Source organism: Ammodytes marinus (assembly GCF_949987685.1).
Source record: "Ammodytes marinus genome assembly, chromosome: 9".
NCBI classification, from domain to species: Eukaryota; Metazoa; Chordata; class Actinopteri; order Uranoscopiformes; family Ammodytidae; genus Ammodytes; species Ammodytes marinus.
In genome coordinates, this window is record NC_137213.1 from 25,198,974 (window position 1) to 25,219,229 (window position 20,256).

At 38.7% G+C, this 20,256-nt stretch overlaps 1 protein-coding gene across 1 annotated transcript in view; it reads right to left on the reverse strand.

Annotated features, from left to right (window-relative positions):
- atp6v1h (ATPase H+ transporting V1 subunit H) overlaps positions 1-20,256 on the reverse strand; it is a 32,424-nt gene that overhangs the window by 11,316 nt on the left and 852 nt on the right. Inside the window, exons 2-12 of the mRNA XM_080033969.1 lie at positions 19,808-19,964; positions 17,954-18,053; positions 17,394-17,483; positions 16,800-16,913; positions 13,177-13,281; positions 11,981-12,040; positions 10,938-11,035; positions 9,379-9,571; positions 4,091-4,269; positions 2,481-2,606; positions 53-154 (exon numbers count right to left, since the gene is read on the reverse strand). Coding sequence (XP_079890095.1) covers positions 53-154; positions 2,481-2,606; positions 4,091-4,269; positions 9,379-9,571; positions 10,938-11,035; positions 11,981-12,040; positions 13,177-13,281; positions 16,800-16,913; positions 17,394-17,483; positions 17,954-18,053; positions 19,808-19,911 — 1,271 coding nt within the window. The 5' untranslated portion in view covers positions 19,912-19,964. The remainder of the gene's footprint in view (positions 1-52; positions 155-2,480; positions 2,607-4,090; positions 4,270-9,378; positions 9,572-10,937; positions 11,036-11,980; positions 12,041-13,176; positions 13,282-16,799; positions 16,914-17,393; positions 17,484-17,953; positions 18,054-19,807; positions 19,965-20,256) is intronic.

Here is a 20,256-nt window from a genome sequence, read left to right on the forward strand (position 1 = left end):
GGGGATCCAAGCTTACATATGAATTGGTTTTCACATATAAAAAAAATCTTACCGTTTGCCCCGTGGATAATGTCGCACGTATTCTCCAACATCGTGAGCTGCCACTGCTATGACCTGAGGATCATCAGACACCTCCAGCAGCCTCGTTAAGATCCTGATGAAGAAAGGCAGACAAAAGCAGAGGCCTTTGAATGGAGAAGGGACATTCTATCATACCTTATGTTCTCTGAAAATCACATTTTTCTCAGGTAAAGAATTTTCTGAGAAGTTAATCCATGTGTTGGCAGGAGAAATGTATTGATCCTTCTGAAAGCCTTGGTTAATGTTACTATAAATGGGACATTGGACATCGACTTAAAAAGTGACATCTTTGGATTGGGGTGAGAGTCAAGGACAGAGAGACTAATAAAAAGGGAGAGTTCTTTAAGCTTAAGCCGATTACATAAATGAGTAGATCAGGATTTTTAATTGAATGTCAATAGGCCCAACAGAGTGTGTGACTGGAATAACAAGGAACACAAACACGTATTGATGTCAGTGTTTCCCCTACCATTATACAGGCCTGGCGGGGCCGCTAGGCCAACGGGACCCCCCGCCAGGCCAACAGCAGCCTGACTTTTTTGTTTTTTTATCAATTTCTCATTGATTCCGTAATAATAATTTGCGAGCGTCTGCGCGGCACTGTCGGTCTACCCCTCGTGTGCGCCTGTCTTTACAACCTCTCGTTTGATCATCCCATCAGCTGATCTGTGTGTCTGCTTGTGTGTGTGTGTAGTCTGCGCACGGCAGGCGCGATGCACGTGTGCATTCGGTGCGCACCAATGAGCAGGAGCAGGACTAGCAAGCAAACACTGAACTAATGGCAAAAATAAAACCAGCGCCTGCTCTATGGAGATATTAAGGACTCAGTAACAGGGACGTTGAACAGGAAAAAGTGCTGAGCAAAAGTCAGGACATATGACAGTTGTTTACAGAGCACAGAATTAGTGCACCAGATTGATGCATTTAAAAAGGATAAGGTTCTCTTCTGCAGGGGGATGCCCCCAGGCCCCCCACTAGAAGGTCCATTCTCACCCAGCAGGATCTAAAAATCCTGTGATAAACACCACATGTACAGTACAAACGTACTGAATGTGAAAGCATAACCCTATGCCCTCATTTTTAACAGGCTGTCAAATGGGGTTAGTTTTGGCCAATTTCTTCTAGAAATTTGGTACGCACACGGTGCGCATACTCTTTATCAGCTCTTACCACCGGGCCTAAAAAACATTCTAGGGGAAACACTGTGATGTTTTATATCTTGTGATCCGAGTGCTTAGACTGAACACACAGCGCGCGCGCGCACACACACACACACACACACACACACACACACACACACACACACACACACACACACACACACACACACACACACACACACACACACACACACACACACACACACACACACACACACACACACACACACACACACACACACACACACACACACACACACACACACACACACACCTGGTGAGCAGTGTCTTTTGAGGAATGAAAAAATCCTTTAACAGCATTATATGTTACAGTATATAGTGAAGTGTTTTGAAAAATGCAACAAGTGACATTAAAAACTGAATTGAGTCTTAATTTCAGAAACAATATTAGTATATAATCTAGTACTTCTCACTTTTAAATTCTCACCATTATGTTCCAATCAATCAACACACTAATATACTGAGGTTTTTGCAGGACTACAGTCTACCATGTTCACCATCTTAGTTTTGTGTGTTTAAAATGCAAGCTTTTACTGAGTAGCACTAAACTCAGAGTACCTATGAAGTTAATACATTATTTTTGACTGGCCTATTCAGTTTTAATCAATTCAAAAAGGTGCAATTTTCAAAATGACATTACGCTGTTAAAAAGCTGTACTCAACCTTTGAAGGCCTCATTATAACATGCTTTGTAGAGCAGCTAAGCAAATCAATTAAACCCTTTTCGAATTAAATCACATTCAAATTTCTATCACATACTAATTTATGAATTCAATTCATTTTGTAAAGTAGCAATATCTTAGTCTTTAAAGCTGGGGTTTATGATTTCTGATTGGTCAAAGTTAACATGAGCTGTACACTTTGACCAATCAGAGCTAGGCTCTGATTCTCTGTTCTTATTGACTGTTGGGAAAGTCCATTCACTTTGGCACGACTTTGTTGGTGTAGAGCGTGTCAGGGAAGGACCATAGGGGAGGGACCAAAGAGAACTAGTGGAGCGGTTGAGGTATTTGAATTCGAATCTCTATCCCAACTGCCATTTTCTCCCCCAAATCCTCCCCCTCAGCTTTAACTGAACATAATTTGTGCCCTTGAGTTCCTGAACAAGCTGAGCATCCAAAAGCATTGCTCTTTAAATGTCAAATAAAGAAAAAGTAAATACATGTGCCATCGAAAAATTAATTCTTATACAATAGAGATAAACATGCTCCATCTTACTTGAGGAGTTCATAGTTCTTCTCATTCAGGCGGACGGCGTTTTCACGCCAGAACTTCTCAGATTTGTGCACAGGACTCCATTCCAGGCGGCCGGACTTGAGTTCAGAGCTGTACTCATCAAATGAGCTGTCGATGGAAAAAAAACAACATAGAACATTTAAACAATTTTCTAACAATACGTAGGAAAGGACACTCCAAGGATCACAAGTTATTTGTCACATGGTCAAGTTGAATACATTTCAATTACACAGAATATTTAAAAGGTCACGTAAGCATAGGATCAATACAGCACTCAAAATGAACGGATGTGTCTTTATAAAATAGACTAACCTTCAAGATTCACCAGGAAAATGCACAGCACTTAATTGCGCTTACATATTTGACAGACTTATTATTATTTATTTTTAAACAGAATATGACATTCAGTTCCTTTTTCCTTTTCTGTTCTTCTCTATTTTTCATAATCTGCTGCAGTGTTTCCCCCAGAAAATGGCCGCTCCCGGTCATGGGAAGCAAAAATGTTGGGGGTATTTTGCTCAAAGATGCCAATGCGCAGTAAAGAATTAAACAACTGTTAATTTGAATACAACAGACACTGACCTTACAGTTGTGCAATTTTGTTTGCTGTGTGCAGGTACAAATTTTGTGCAAACATGCAGACAGTACACAATAAAATTAAAGAAAACTTCTACTGTTTTGGTGCAATACTATGCAGACACACTAAATACAAATAATGGACCATACTCTTAACATGTGTATGCACATCAAAGTGCAAATACAACTTTTTAAAGTTCCTTTTTGGATGGGGGCTGTTGTGCGATTATTGTGGACAATAGGCCTACTGTGATACGATAGCCTATAATTCATTAATGGTTATTTTGAGCCTAATTGCTTGATTTCTTTTTAAATACAGAGGTTATTGTTTGTTCTGGAACATGTATTTCCCAATTTAAAACATAAAAATAAAGCAGCATTGAAAATTCAGAAAATAAATCTTGTTGGCCTACACTAGCATGTTGTTTGAAAAATAACTCAATAGTTGAAATAATAAATACAATGTGTTTTTTTTTAAATGAGTAAATGCATTTCAAAGACAGTAACAGTGTGGCACTTCTGTAAACTTACTGAAACTTGGCTGGGCCATCACTCTCATGCATTCATCAAACTTTTCTCTGTGCTGTCTGAGCTGATAGATAGGTTGTGTTGCCACAGTGATGTGGAGACTTAAACTGTTCTAGCTTTGCAGAGCACTTCTTTCTGTTCAGCTAAATATCCCCATAGAACAGCACTGCGTTTATTATCGCCACCAGTTAAATGTCGGTTTGCTTCTGCTCGTTTAACTCTCCCACGTGCATGCCGTAGTCGCGCGCGGTGCGGTACGGTGGCGCGCGCAAAGCCACAGAGCAGCTGATAGAGAAACGCTTGGAGACACATTACATTAATTGTGCAGACCTTTTTTTGGGGGATCGGTCGGTAGTCAAGGCGGGAGGCTGGCGTTGCTAAGGCGGCCGCCTTAGCCATAAAGCGCTGGGGGAAACACTGTGCTGTCTGTAGCGGAACTACTTATGACTGAAATGGAATGGTTTAGTAAATTATAAGCAATTGGGTACCTGAGATCCTGCACACTCTCCCCCAGCCTCTCCAGCAGGAACTTAATGTCCTCTGTGATGTCCTCATCATCGTACTTCTGCTGCTCAAGGTTCTCCAGTTGCTTGAGCACCTTGCACTGGATCATGGCCAGAGCGTACTCCTGACGAGTCTCCCTCTCTGCCGACTTCTCCAGAAGGTTCTGTCAGAGAAACAGTAGCAGTTAAGAACAGGTGTTGGATGTTTAATCTCTCAACTCGTATGGGAGAAATTCCTCAGAGAAATTAGAAATTCCATATATGAAAATTAACACCTATTGTACCAGAGACTAGTGCAGTGACAGAATCGTCCACGCTTCGTTTATGAAGCAAAAATGTCTAATAATAGCAGCTCCAGTTTTCTTCATTATTTTACATTGCTTTTAATTAAGTATATTCTTGTTTGTGAAAAACAATTTTAAAAGGTGTCACCTTGAGCTTTGTGAAATTATGATAGACATTGTTTAAATATCTATTTGGAGAACAAGTGTTGTCAAAATCAGTGAATATCTCCACACAATCCACTACCTGTCCCTACTATGCGTGTACTGAAAAGAACTCTGGTGTTAATACACAGTCTAGGCTTTGTAAATTGGCATGTAAACAAAGGTTATGTAAACAAAAGGGCTCGGACCGGCCCACCTTAGCAACGTGCCCGTTTACAGAGGCTAGGCTGTGTATTAACAGACGTATTCAGCATGCACACAGGATGGAAGGGTAGAAAAATGTGAGGAGATAATCAATGATTTTTACAAAAACAAATTTGACAACAAACATTCTCCAGAACCACTGACTCTACCTTTACAATGGAAATAATGACTAATTTCAAGCCTAACAAGTTTCATCCCTGCAGGCTCACTCACAACCATGTTCCCATGGTAACAATTAGTGACACTAGTTGCACCAAAGGACAACAAGAGAAACACATCACATTGTTGTATTGTGGGAAACTAGGAGGTGAAGAGTTTTTAGGGAGCAATAAACCGCAGTGAGGAGAGTGGCTGAATGTATACAGCAGCAAGCAATCAAGCAAGGTTGATGATCACTGGGAGGAATCTGGTGTTCAATGTCCTGCTCAAGGGCACTTAGGGATGTGTACAATATGAGCTAGAGATCTGACCCACTCGTCCTCCTGAGCCAAGGCCACTGATTCATATGATGAACTCAAAAGAAAATTGCTCATTGCATGGTTTGGCATCAGACTGGAGGATGACAACATGGTTCACCATCCAGTGAGGAAGATGAGAGAGGGGGCTGCGGGAGACATTGGTTTTATGGGTATTGGTCAAATATTTCATCATATTTAGTTTATAAATAAATAATGCATTTTATTCTGTGATAGAGGGTTTAATCCAGTTCATCCATTCAAAGTATCAAATACCTAATACTAAATCATAATAAAGTTATGAATTTCTTTCAATGATATACTTCATTTCAAACTATTTCTGCAGCAAAATCACTGGTCAAAGTTCCAAAGAGTCTCAATCATACTTGATTTAAGACACATTTTGAGGGCATAGCTACAGCTAACAACAAATATCCAACATTACTCGTCTTTGAAGGCACATGGCTGAAACAAATGTAAGGTTTTCCGGAGCTTAATTGAATACATCTATAAAAAAAATAAAAAGATTTAAGAAAACTACTACCAGGGCTTTATTAGAGTGAACACATCACAAACACAGCAGTAGGGCCTTTGAGGATATGTTCAAGGACTTCCAGATGGTCGGGATAATTTAAGTCGTATTGTTGCTAGTCCCATGTGATGAACAAAAATAATTTACATAATTAGGGCATTTGGGGAAAGAATACTAGAGGCAGAACAATATAGTATCATATTGTAAAAAAGAAAATTCCTGTGACTTATGATTATCCAAGCTCTCATTAAAAAAAAACTCTAATTCTATTTGTTGGTGAAGAATAATGTATTTGCAGCACTGCTAACTCTACGTCAAACACAATCACTGAAAGGTAAGTTGAACAGCTCTGGGGAAAACCCACTCAATGTCAAGACATCAGGCTCTCCCTTCATTGCCCCTCATTGCTTTTAATTAGCTGTAAAATAGCATATAAACTCAACTACACACTTCCCTGACTAATTAAAACTGAGGCCCATTGTTTTTTTGTTTTTTGCAGTCACATATGCTTGATGTGACAGATGTGCCGGAATGAGAGGTGTGATGAATGAGCTTTGGGGGAATATCAAAGTGGCAAGACAGTCTTTTGAGGCAAACGTAATACAGAATAAGATATGAGTTATATGATATAACAATTGCAAATTTAGTCATAATCTATATTTTTCAATAAACAAACATTTTGAGAAAGGTTGTCCATGAGGAACACCGATGCCCTTTTACTGAGGTTACAACGATAGTCATGGAAACTGGCTGACAGAGAAGCACAAGCAACCTTAAATACCTTTCTTAAATTTGGGTTTCTAAAAATCAGCCACAATTGTATGACCTCATGTTTCAATCATTTAATCAATACCATTTGCCGCACCATTGTGCTCTTAGCAAGGTCCCTGCCCTGCTCTCTGGTGTTGCCGGGTTTCCACGAAGCAAAAATATCACTGAAGCGTTTCATTTGAATATCCATTATTTCTTGTATGTCTCAATTCATTGACTTAACTCGAATATTTTGTTTGATATTCAATGTGATGTGTGCTGAGGGTCCCAGTTCCTTCAGGCTGTTGACTAGACAAATGGATCTTGTTATAGCAGATGTTTACTACTGTTTGCAAAATATATCCTGTATGTTAATGAAGATAGGAGTGTTTATCTGCATACATGCTTAATATAGGGAAACTATTATTTCTATACATACAATGTATATTATACACACACACACACACACACACACACACACACACACACACACACACACACACACACACACACACACACACACACACACACACACACACACACACACACACACACACACACACACACACACACACACACACACACACACACACACACACACACAGTAGGGGAGAACGGGGTAATCTGAGACACTTTTTACATTTGCTCCCCTCTAAGCGAGCTAAAATTATTTATCACTGAAATTTACACATCTCCCATTAATTCAAGATGTTTCCTAGAAATGGGCATTAGCAGAATTTATTCAAGACAAAGCGCAGTGAAAATATGATTGTTTTAAAAAAAAGTTGTCATGTGTCTCACTTTACCCCAGCTGTGGGGTAAACTGAGACGGACCAGAAAAATCAAGGGGGTAAACTGATCCACTTACTTTTTCCACTCTGAAACTACCATAACAACCCACACTGTAACAGATAGAATCCTGACAGCTAGCTTGAAAACCAAATATTACAAAACTAATGTCTTACTAGTAACAGAATCATGGGGTTTGATCAATTAAGCAAAACATTTTTCTAAACACTTGAAATTAACTCTTATCAAATACAACATATAATTCATATTCAATGATTAACATTCAAATGACAGATATAACCAGTTAGATTAAAACACAGTCAAGGGGTCAGAACACAGGACCCTTAGAGCCAGCTAGTGTCTGGGGGTCAGAGCAAAGGACAATCACAACCAGCTAGAACAGCCTGGGACTTAGAACACAGGACTAGACCCAGCTGTCTTTTTCTTTATCTTTTGAGTCTTTTATTCTGCATTTGTTTTAATGGGATCACTCATTGAATAAAGACATATACAGAGTCTATTGATGTTAAAGGTCACTCTCCTGTCCCCCACATACATAAGTGCCAAACCATGCCCTTGCTGACACCCCTTCAACCCCCACCTCCAACCCACATTGTCTTTTGTCTTTTCAAACTAGTCTCCTTGCTACCTAAAATATAATGGATTCATTAAAAGAGGCAACAGACAACATCTCACTTTACCCCACAGCATTTGTCTCACTTTACCCCACTGCCACAATTTGAGAAAATACTACCTCTCAACAATTCAGGCAAATCTTCAGTTATCATCATCACATGGTTTCATATGTTGGTAGTTCATCATCATGTGTGATGGAAGTTTTTCTACCTGAATCAATTTTATTAGGCACAACAATCAATTAAGTTGACAGCAAGAAAATGTACTTTTACATGCAAAAAATAATTTTTTATGAAAAAAACATGCTTACAACATCACCATGAGGTCCTCTCTTTCATGGCCAAGGGGAAAAGAAAGGGGCTTGAAAACATATATCTCACATGACCAAAAATGTGTTCCGTGTCCTAGATACAGGGGGTGTCTCACATTACCCAATGGCTCACATTCCCCCATCGTCCCCTAATCAAGTTGTATTCAAGAATGCACAACCTATAGATTCACCAAATAAATGCCATTATATAGCCTATATTTGCCCAAAGACATATTAAAGAGACAGACCAATTGAATTACGGGGTGGTAGGTATATATTTTAGTTTGATTTAAATTGATTTTCAGTATTAAAACCATCATTTGGATTTTCAATTAATAAACATACTAATTTTAAATGTACATATCGACCTTCTGGCATTTATCTTTCTGTTGATACAACAATATACAGAGAAAATTCGAATTTTTGCGGCATATTTCGAATGGTAAAATTAATCGTGATTAATCCACAGAATTCTGTGATTAATCTGATTAAAAATGTTAATCGTTTGACAGCCCTGATTACATTATATTATATAATTAGCCATTTGAGGAACTGGAAGTCATCACATTTATTTCCAATGTTTTCCCCAGATGTTTCAGACCTACAGTATGTTGGTGTATGTCAGCCTCACAAGGTTTCTCTTTTAAAAAAGAACTACAGCATTGGAAGATAAATGGGGCCTCTGCCATTAACTTCATATTGTCATGGCATTTATTACCTGGCATGAATACAACACAATACAGCAAGTCCAGAACGCAGCTCTGAGGATAACATTAATTATTCAATGTATATTTGGGTAATCACAGCAAAAGGCTGAAAGGCAAGGCAACACGATCATAAATCACATTTATGTATATTTTATGGGTCTGGTCATTTTCCTCTACTGTTGTTTAAGAGTTATTCTGGTTGTGATCAAGTTTACAGCCAAATTAAAAGCTAATGTTGAAAGTGCTGTGCAAGATTTAGAAGTGCTCAAAGTCTTGCAAAAAAAAAAAAAAAAAAAAAATGGGGCTTATGTTTTTCAACTGCATCAAACCACAGGCACCCTTCATAGTGGATCACTTATCATGGCACACCTTTCTGTCCCCTTAATTGAAGTGCCACTGATCTGTTCAGATCTCACAGAACAAGAGAAAAAATTCTTCACATACCCTGAAGGCAGCCAAAATGATTCGAGTGACCTTCTCCTTGACAGACTCCTGGAGGATGTCCGACAGTGCCGGCACCACGTTGTAGCGTCTCAACTGTTCACAGAGCTGAGGACTGAAGGCCAGGAGCCAAACACAGAAGACCATCTGGTACTGGAGCTGGAAGCCACACTTGTTGCTCAGCACTGCTGTGATGCTACACACAGAAAAAATATATATGAATTAATAAATCCATTTGAAAAAATTTAAACAATTCATTACACATATAGTGGTGGCAAAAGGACCCTCATAGCTGTGAGCCTAAATGCTGGTCATCCATTATCTCTGATGAAGGCTGTGAATGAAATATTCGGTCTTTAGATAATGTTCGAGTTGATCAAAAAAAGAGAGACCTTAATGAATACAGCCAGATAGTGCGTCATACAATGCCGTAATAGCTGGTAAGTGCTGAGATGTGGAGCTCATAGATTTGCTAGAATTATTCATTCAAATTAAGCAGCAATGCAGGGCTCCAGACTAACCTTTTTTACTAGGAGCACTGGCGCCCCAACTCAGAATTTTTAGGGGCACAAGCAGAACATGTAGGGGCAAACATTAAATAGACCTGCAACGCATCTCAAATGTTTCCCAATTTTAACTATATTAGGCCTACTGATATTGTATTGCCAATATCAGTAGGAAATCCTTCAGACATTCCTTTAGGAAAAAAAAAAAAATTTGCCCATTTTCACCATAACCACTTCTACATCCGAGCCCTCTGATTTTTCTTACTCTATCTCTGCTGATTCCTGTAAAAAAATAGTTATTGGCCCAAAAGTAACTAGTAGTAGCTAGATGACATTATCAACTAATTTGCATAATATACAATTCTGAAAGAAGCTAAATTAATAGAAAATGCTGGCCAGGTAGTTTACAAATTAAATAGGCCTATTTACATATTATACAAACTCACTTTGCATACTTTTTTTTGCCATATAACTACAAGGTTAGCTTTTTTATAGATATGCAGTGGCCTACTGAATGTGGACCTATAAAACAATTTTCGTGTTCGCAAACGTCACCTGGCACGTCAATGGATACATTAAGTCCTTTATCCCAGCAGTAATTGGCTGCTTCTTTTACTAGATATGGATATGATTGGTCTCATCTAGTTTCTGGTTTCTTCTGATTTTCTCTTAAAATCATTTGGGTGAGTGATGACAATAAAATCAACCAGAGGTACCTGACTTTTGTTCATTGTCGTTATGTATGTACTGTAATTATGTTTACTTATGTGAACTTTGTCCTGAATTGACTGCTGTCTGTTAGCATACTTGTGTCATTGCACTCATATTCAACTAATTGATAACAGAATGTACCATAAATAATGAGCATTGGTCTTTTGAGCAGAGCCCCAACTAGGCTATCAAAAACCATGACAACCTTTGACTCAATGACTGGCCTGTTTGAACAGCTTACATGTTTGACTGTGACTAACAAAATGTTTCAAGAACTGGAAATTATTAAAAGTATAATGTTTTTAAGACTGCAGGGACCCTTGTTAATAAGGAGTCCTTACTCACCAGTTGACTCCATCGGCCTCCACCCAGGCAAACCTATACTCATTGACCCTCAGCATCAGCTGAAGGCACCCGGCCACACATTGGACATACTGAGAGCTCTGCAAAGGACAGAGGCAAACATTTACTCAAACAGAAGCTTGAGCTTTAGCTGTGTGATCGGGAAAACAAACAAACCTTTAGAGGGTCAAGTACAATTAGTGCAGTTCTGAAACATGGAGTAGTTGACAAGCAAGATACAGCACATGGAAGAAGGCCAGTCCAAAACTTGCATTACCGTCACAGATCAAACCTGCGGCATTGCGCATGCAGTCTATGGTAATATACATCAACACATGCTAGATCACAGACCCAGTAGAACAATACAGAGCGATAGCGGGGAAACGTGTCCCTTCACACCTGAGCAGAATAATGTCAATTAGAGATTAGAGCGGATGAAGCTGAGAAGAGGGAATAGATCAGATTAATCTGTTAATTTAAAAGAGGTGGAAGAAAAGCAAAGAAGTCCAGCAAACAGAGGCAGGCAGCAGACGACAGAAGAGTGGAGGAGTGGAGTTACCTGGTTGAAATGTGGAGGGAAAGACGATGTTCGGTTAATAGATAGAGCGTGTCAAAAGAACTGTGAGTGCATTTCCCAGAATAATCACACTATGCTTGACAGAGTGTGGGACATAAAATGGTAGGATGCTGCTGCTGCTGCAGCTGTCAACATGTTCTGCTTATATTCCCTTGTTATATTTATGTACAGGGAGAGTACGTGCAATTTCAGCATTAAGGAGAAGTGGCTTACAGCATGCATGTTCCACTTGTACAGTTAAAACCAACCAGTGGCAGTGAACACCATGCTGTCTAAAAATGTAGAATTCCTCTAAACTTGTTTAAACAGACTCAGGTCTCCAACAATCAGAAAACAGGATGGGAGAGATAAATAGGGGGAAGAAAAGAAGTGAAAGTCCAGTGATGGCTGGCATATGCCAGCTTGCACAAGCCCCACAATTTTGTGGAAGCGCTGGTTTGGGCTGAGGATGCCCTTCACTCATACTCACTTCAGTGGGGGAAATAGTTCCATGTCCTGAGCCTGATTCTGGACCTGTACCATGTAGGTTCTAATAAGAGATAAACAAAAGAAACAGGTGCACAATTGTTCACAAATCCATCGCTTGGAGCTAAGTAACTCTGGCACTGGACAACTCGGTATGTGCTTGTGCAATAAGCTCAAGCTAAATTTGGTGACAATGGACACGCGCTGATTGGTGGGTGGGCTGTGAAGGAGAGAAATTAATATCAAATGCAATTTCAAAAGGCAGTTGAAGGACATATTTTGCAGAGATATACAATGTCTGGCTGAAAAAATCATGCTTTTGGAAGAGCTGACAATATCTGCATTGAACACCTTTTAGAAATACTAGTGCGCTGATGCACCAAAAACTAAACTAAACAGGGAATCAAGATTCAGCTGTTTTATCAGCCCCCTCCTGAGTGCAAAGCCAGCCCCTACAGCGCAGCTTAGAACAGACCATCTCAACGTCTGACGAGCCTGCTCAAAGTCAACATGAACAAATACATTACATTCATTCAGACATGGTTTTTACCGTGAACCCAAACAATAGACATTAATTAGAGGAAAATTAAGAAACAATAAGTAAAAATGACCTTAGGATTCTAGATGATTAGACTCTTTGAAAAAAAAGTGGAATAAATTAAGCTCCAAGTGACAAAAATGCTGCCTCATCCTAAGAAGTTGATGTTACAAGTAAGAACCCATGCAATGATACACTTCAAAAGAAGAAACAACAAGTTAATTGAATTCAAAACTCAACCATACAGTAAACTGTTTACACAAAGACACAAACTTATGATTTGTTGCCAAGGGTGCTTCCTTTCCAACAGCATAATAATGACTAAAAACTTAAAATTTTCAAATGAGCATAGACATCAGCCTCATATGAATAGTTCATTGATTTTGGTGACCCCATCAGCCATCACCGTTCGTCAACATGTTTTCCCCCACCTTAGCAGACTGTTACTAATTGGACTGTACCGTCACATTAAACAGACAGAACATACAATATGTGGAAATAAATGCACTGTAGAATGACAAAATAGTTACTGAAAGGGTCACATGACAACCTTAGAGTCTCCGTTTCAATAATCGAAACCACCTACAGAATTTAATCCAGATACTTAGATGAACAGGATTTAACATATCACAAGATTTGTGAGCAACACTATATTTACATACCTGTGAACTGAGTTGGCTTTTGATCCAGTTAAAGTAGTAGTTCAGATCACTTCCCTCCATGAGCTCACGGCCCCAGGCAGCCAGCTTAGCGATGATCCTCGCCGCCTAATAACGCAAAGGACATTTTCAACAGAAAAAATGTACAGCAAGACCATAATTAATGCATTGAAAGATCACAGTATAACATGTGTTACTTATTACAAATGGTTGTAGAAAATGCAATCATGTAGAAACACTTTGAAAAAAATCTACCTTTGATGTGAAGTGTGTCAATTACACAGTAAAGCAAAGTATTGTTTTGAGCAACAATAATGAAATTGATCAATGTTTCAGCTTTGTTTAATAAGGAGTACTAAAGTAAAGAGGAGCTAAAAAAATATAAAGCTACATATTTTATACATATTATATATTTTATATCAATTCTAGAAAGAAAGAAAAAAAAATGGATGAAGGCTGGGAACATGGGAGATAACAAGAAATAACAATTGTCATCAAACCCCATTTAAAGTGGATACAGGGAACTTTCAAAAAAGCATTATTTTCAATTATGGTCTCATTTGCTTTCAAATGTCATTTATGATCATCAGAGGAAAAATGTGATATTTAAGAATTCTTTATATTCTCTTTAAATACTGACTTAACACAAAATTTGAACTACAGTCTCATGAAATTACAGAAATGACTCAACTGTCTCATACACAGTTTTTGTTTCTCACCTCCAATTTCCTCCTCACCAGCAGAGAATTTAAGAAATATTTAAGCTCTAATGTAAAAGCAGGAGTCAGCATGAGACTTAGACAGAGATAAAAGTGCTGTGTGGGGGGTGGGGGGGGGCTCACAATATTCCCACCTGCTGGGTGCCATTTTACTAATATTTCTAATTACCGGTAAGCTGTGGGTTCTCAATTTGTCCTGGGGTCATGGTATCTGCACATTTTTAAAGTTCAAATTTAAAGACATTTAAGACCTTTTTAAGACCTCTAAAATGAAAAAATAATACCAATACCGCGGTAACCGAAATCGACAAACTACACTATACTCCGTAAAGGGTTACATTAAATCTGACTACCAAATATTCAATGCACTTTAGCTAACAACTGCTGTCTAATTACAGAAAATAAAAAACTAAAAGGTCCAACTAGCTGATCTTTTGAGGGAACTATTAGTATCTTTAAAGATGAGCTAGTTGGACCTTTTCGGGTTGAAGATGGCCTCAAAATCCACTCCCAAACCTACTGCCAGTTTCTAGAAGATACTTTCTTCAGTGGTACAGTAAAATGTCTGCATCTTTCAAGAAGACCATGATTTTTATGCAGGACAATGCTCCATCACATGCATCGAAGTACTCAATTGCATGGCTAGCCAGTAAAGGCCTTAAGGATGAAAAAATAATGACATGACCCCCTTCCTCTCCTGACCTAAACCCTATTGAGAACCTGTGGGCCCTGCTTAAACGGGATATTTACAGTGAAGGAAATCAGTACACCTCTCGGAACAGTGTCTGGGAGGCTGTGGTTGCTGCTGCACAAAAAGTTGATCGTCAACAGATCAAGAAACTGACAGACTCCATGAATGGAAGGCTTGTGACAGTTATTGAAAAGAAGGGTGGCTATATTGGTCACTGATTATTTATTTTTTACATGTCGGACATTTTTATTTGTAAATGTTGAGTTGTTTTATTATTCTCACTGTAACAGATGAAAATAAACAAGTGAGATGGGAACATTTTCGTTTTTTTATTTAGTTGCAGAATAATTCTGCATACTAATAGTTGCCTAATAATAGCAAAACATATATATATTCTTGTAAGAAAGACAAAATCTCACCTTTACTTTCGTAAACATTCAGGTTTAGGTTCTTTAACATGTTGGATTGACCGAGAGCACTGTAGTTGTTCAATAATAAAATTAATCCTCAAAAATACAACTTGCCTAAAAAATTTGCACACAGTGTAAGAGATCACTGTAAAGGCAACCTGCAAACCAATCATTACCACCTTTTCAACCAATTACAGAACTGTATCAATTGGTTTACATTTACTGATTAATCGAGTAACAAGAACAGTTTAATCAATTTAGAAAATATGTGTTAGGTGCAGCATATAATATTTTAATTAGGCTAAATTAAAAATGGGATATTTTGGGGGAAGAATAATCCGAATGTTCTTCATATTTTAATTCCTTATTCAATAAATAACAAACTTAGTCCATTAACTTTATTTTTCAGAACTTATGGCAGAAACTATTTAAAAATTGGTTCCACAGGTCAAGGGAGGTTTTTGCAATTTCAAAATCGTATGTTGGCCAACTGTAGATTTACATCCATGCTCACGAGACCTGCGGTAATTTGCGCAAAGTAATTTTTTCTTCATACAGTATTGTTGCAGGCGTTCAGGTTAATAAACCGCGGGTATTAGAGTTGTACCGATTGGCAAAGGAAACGTAGGCTACTATCTGCGATTGATGGGAGGATCGGCAATAGTTTTTATCTAGCTGTCAGAAAGGGAGTGCAGTGTGGAGAGAAAGAAAGTGACAGAAAGAGACCCGCGTCTCACTCCATGAGCTCACGCCAAGTCAACGCGACCTGAATGAGCTGAATGAACGTCTGATGAGCAGCTATTTATAAATATAGATACATAAACATTGTTTACTAAACACAATCAACGTGTTGTGTGATTTGCGACAGTAGCCTACCTATATCAGCGGACGGGTGGTTGCGCACCTACAAGCAGCGGCAGTGTGTGGTCGCGGGGTGAAAAAAGCCAGCCAGTCGTCCTCCCTCCACCTCTCACCGAATTTATAATAGCTGGGCATGCATTTCGCTGGGTCGTTCTCTCCTTTTTTGCTCTACCGCGGCCGACTTCAAATTCGAAAGCAGGGAACACACATTCTTCTTCTACGTTTTAAATGCGGTACTCAGCCTCACACGGCCGTACTGCCTCTAGCGTAGGTGTCGGACTTGCCGGATATCTTTGAAGTAGCCTATATAAAACACCGATAAAATAAAAACATAGAAATCCAACAATTAAACTAGAAAACTAGAATGAAACAAATAAGGCAAGCTCATTAATTCTGCCCCCGAGTAAATTTAATGCCGCCCACCCAATAATTCCAGACTTTTTAAGACATTTAAGGCCTTGAATATTGAAACTTAAATTTAATGACTTTTAATGCTTTTCAAGATCCGCGGCAACCCTGCCTGGGGTGGTCATTACTTTTCTGAAAACAGGGTGGCATTTAGAAATCCTTATATCAATTGCTTGTTTTGTTAGATAAAAGGGGGAAGACCTTGTGAGGAATTATTGATGCCTTGCTATGATTAGCAGTCAAAGCTGTGAAAAATGCATGGCTGTGAAATATGTATTGGAAAAACACCATATAACCTGTGAAAATAAATTATGACACTGATACCAGCTGCTAATAATACAATATGTACTCAAATTTGAGATAAATAGTTGTTTCCTCATCTAATTCAACAGTGTTCATCATGATTGCCTATAACATTCATCACAGTGAAAGTGGCCTTGGTTTGGGCCTCAGTTTAACATGCACAAATTAGACTAGTGTTGCCGTTTGACTTGTTTTTTATGCTCTGAAAAGAATGTGCAGTATCTGTGGACTCACCATGTGAACAGTAAAAAGGTCCTGACGATTCAGCATTGGAAGGAAGTAGGACCAGGCGGTGTTCTTGGTCTTTTTGGCGTAGTCAAAGAAGATGTTCACTCGCTGATGGTTCTCCTGTGTCATAGTTGGATTAAGATTTTAAGATTAGCGCCTGGATCATAAACCTGGATTCAGACTTTGTTTTGTTATAACGGGCTGGAGTGACTCACAATCTCTAAGAAAGAAATGTCTTATGATAAAATAGAAATGATTCCCAACTAAGTCTTGATGTAAAACCGTGTCCGGTGTCTTCATCATTAAAGCAGCAATCACTCATTGAATCAACTCATGGCTTTACCATCATATATCATCCTTTGGAAAGTGCAGCCAGAAGTGCTGTTACCCCCATGGCTGCAGGGATTTTAGTTTTTTTATTGCTTTTAGCTCCTTATCCATCCATGCCAGGCATTGAACAAACCCCTTTAGTGTTTTCAAGTTTTATGACAATGATCCTGCTCCTTTCTCAAAATGTCTGTCTATATCTATACATTGATGTATATACTGTATGTTCATGCATGCCCCAACTGACCCCGCTTGGTGGGTCTGCCTGTTTACCTGCAGAGTGTCATCAATCAGAGTCAGGATGTACTGGACTGTCTGTTCCTTGGAGATGTGGGCCATCAGGTTCAGAAAGGTCTTTGCACACTGAGAAAAAAACAGAATAGATATAAACAAAACTCAGAAAAACACAGCATGTAGGCCTATATGGTGTGTCCGAAGTAACATTTACATGAATTAGGACCAGTATGTTACAGCATAGCTGGATTTTTCAGATTAATAACAGCACTACAGCAAAACAATACAAAAGTACTGGGTACAGGTAGAACATCAAATATGAACCAGGAAGTCCAGTTTAAATGTGTTTCAAAAACCAAGACACCACGCTCTATTTCACAGTCTCCCTCCCTGGTATTTAATTTGCACAGTATTTACATCTGTTAATATAGGTACAAGCTCTGAGTCCCAAAGACATTGATGAAAGAACATGCCTGAACTTTTCGCTGCAAGGTCATTATTTATTCAAAAAGGTTGAAAACAACAATACAGAAGTCTAAAGGAGAACTGCTACTACATAACACACAAAAATACACAAATAACATAAATGACCCGAATACCTGATGTCCTTCATTGGTCAGAATGACCTGTTTCTCCTCAGAGTTGGCCACCTCAAATTTCTTGATGAATTCACAGTCCTCTGCTGAGATCATCTGACTCCTACAAGAGATTTTCATTAAGAGATTTTAGAATAATGTTACTACAATATGTGTACCATCACTTGAAGACAGACTGTATATATGTGTTTTACTTTAAACAAGAGGAAGGCCTACAGGGGGTTGCTTATAGTTTCTATAGATTAATCATGAGGCACTGAAAACATTTCCTTTACTGATGGACAAAGACACACAACACACATGACTAACACTGACCCTCTCACTGGAGGGTTGGGCATGCCTTATCACCAGCATGTTGCTTCTAAAAGCAAAGGCAGCTTGCACAGTAATGGCAATTAGCCTGGAAGTGCCACTTGTTCTAAGCTAACATTTCATGGGAGAAACTTATACAAGTATATTCATATAAAGCAAAACAAAGAATAGAGCAATCTAGTGTTTTTTTATTAAGAAAAGATAACGCGAGTCAAAAGTCAAATCTGCTGTTTTGCGTATTAAAACATACTGCTTCAAAGAGGAAGTATCACTTAAGACAGTGATTCACAACACAGGAACTAGAGCAGAGATTATTTTTTACTTTGGCAAAAACTGTTTGACAAGCAGACTTTAAGAAACTATTCAATGTCACGAAAAAATGGGCACAATAAGCAGAATTATTATAGCACAATATTATGTAGCTCATAGAGCGTACATTTGTATTTTAACTAGGGCTGTCAAACGATTAACATTTTTAATCAGATTAATCACAGGATTCTGTGGATTAATCACACTTAATTTTACAAATTCGAATTTTCTCTGTATATTGTTGTATGAACGGAAAGATAAATGACAGAAGGTGGATATGTACATTTAAAATTAGTATGTTTATTAATTGAAAATCCAAATGAAATCAAACTAAAATATATAGGCCTACCTACCAAACCATAATTCAATTGGTCTATCTCTTTACTATGTCTTTGGGCAAATATAGGACAGGCTATAGAATGGCATTTATTTGGTGAATCTATAGGTTGTGCATTCTTGAATACAACTTGATTACAGTCCGCAGTGTGTGTCTGTCTGTCTGTCTGTCTGTCTGTCTGTCTGTCTGTCTGCGTGTGTGCGTTTGTACGCGTGCCCACGTCCTAGGGGACTGTTCATGAGTGCCAGGAAGCCGACGTTATGTTGATGTCTGATCACACACACCTCTGAAAACTGCAGACGTTTGTGTCCTCGCGGGCTCTGAACAGAGCGGACAATGTTTCTCCTCCTGTTGCTCCCGACATCAACTACCACCCGCGGCAGTTGATTTTATATACTATCTATGCCCCCGACACAGACGTGGCCGTTGGCAGTTTAAAACTTTAAAACACGGCACAGGCTAACGTGCTGTTATGTTTGGCTGCGCGCAGCTACTGATCCTGGGTCAGCCGCAACGTTAAGAGTGACTGTAGTACAGAGCCGGTGGGATGTACGGGGCGGATCATTCTGCACATGCGTTAAAAAAATTAACGCCGATAATTCCAGAAATTAATCACCCTGCGTTAATGCGTTAATTTTGACAGCCCTAATTTTAACGTATGGCAAGTACAACAGGGAAACCTCTCAATATCATCATGATTTAGAGAAAAAATTGTGAATTAAACATTAGAAACAACTTTTAATATGATGCAAACAGAACAACCAAACCACATGTGTATACATGTTGTAAGAGTAGAGCTTATTGCATTGAATTGCATTAGATTGCAGAAGTGTACCCAATAAATATTTCACTCCAGTGAGTTTGTATTAGCATGATGCACTGTTGTAACGTGTACTTACTGCAGGTAGGACTGCCAGTTGACCAGGTTGGCCCGCACCTCAGCTGCCTTTGCAGCGATGATGTTGGTGGGGACTGCAGCGTCCACAGCCCCGCGGATATCCATCTTGTAATATATTTACTGCAGTAAATATATGAGATAAAAAGATCCAACTCTGCCTAAAATGTAAGAACAGGTATATAGTCAGCACTGTTACAGGTGATAGATAGTGCACATTAACCAATTATAGACAACATAACAAAGCATGCTGATGATTATCAATTAAAGATAAGATGACAGATAAAAACTTTCGCAATCCTTATTTTCACTTGTTTAAAATCTTCTTCTCATTAGGTATTCTTTATAAGGGTACAAACTATAGCCTTTTTGGCAAAGCCTTCAGAGTATGCCACCCTGCACTGCAGATATTGAATGAGCAATACTTTTGAATCTTAAGCTGACTCCAGATAT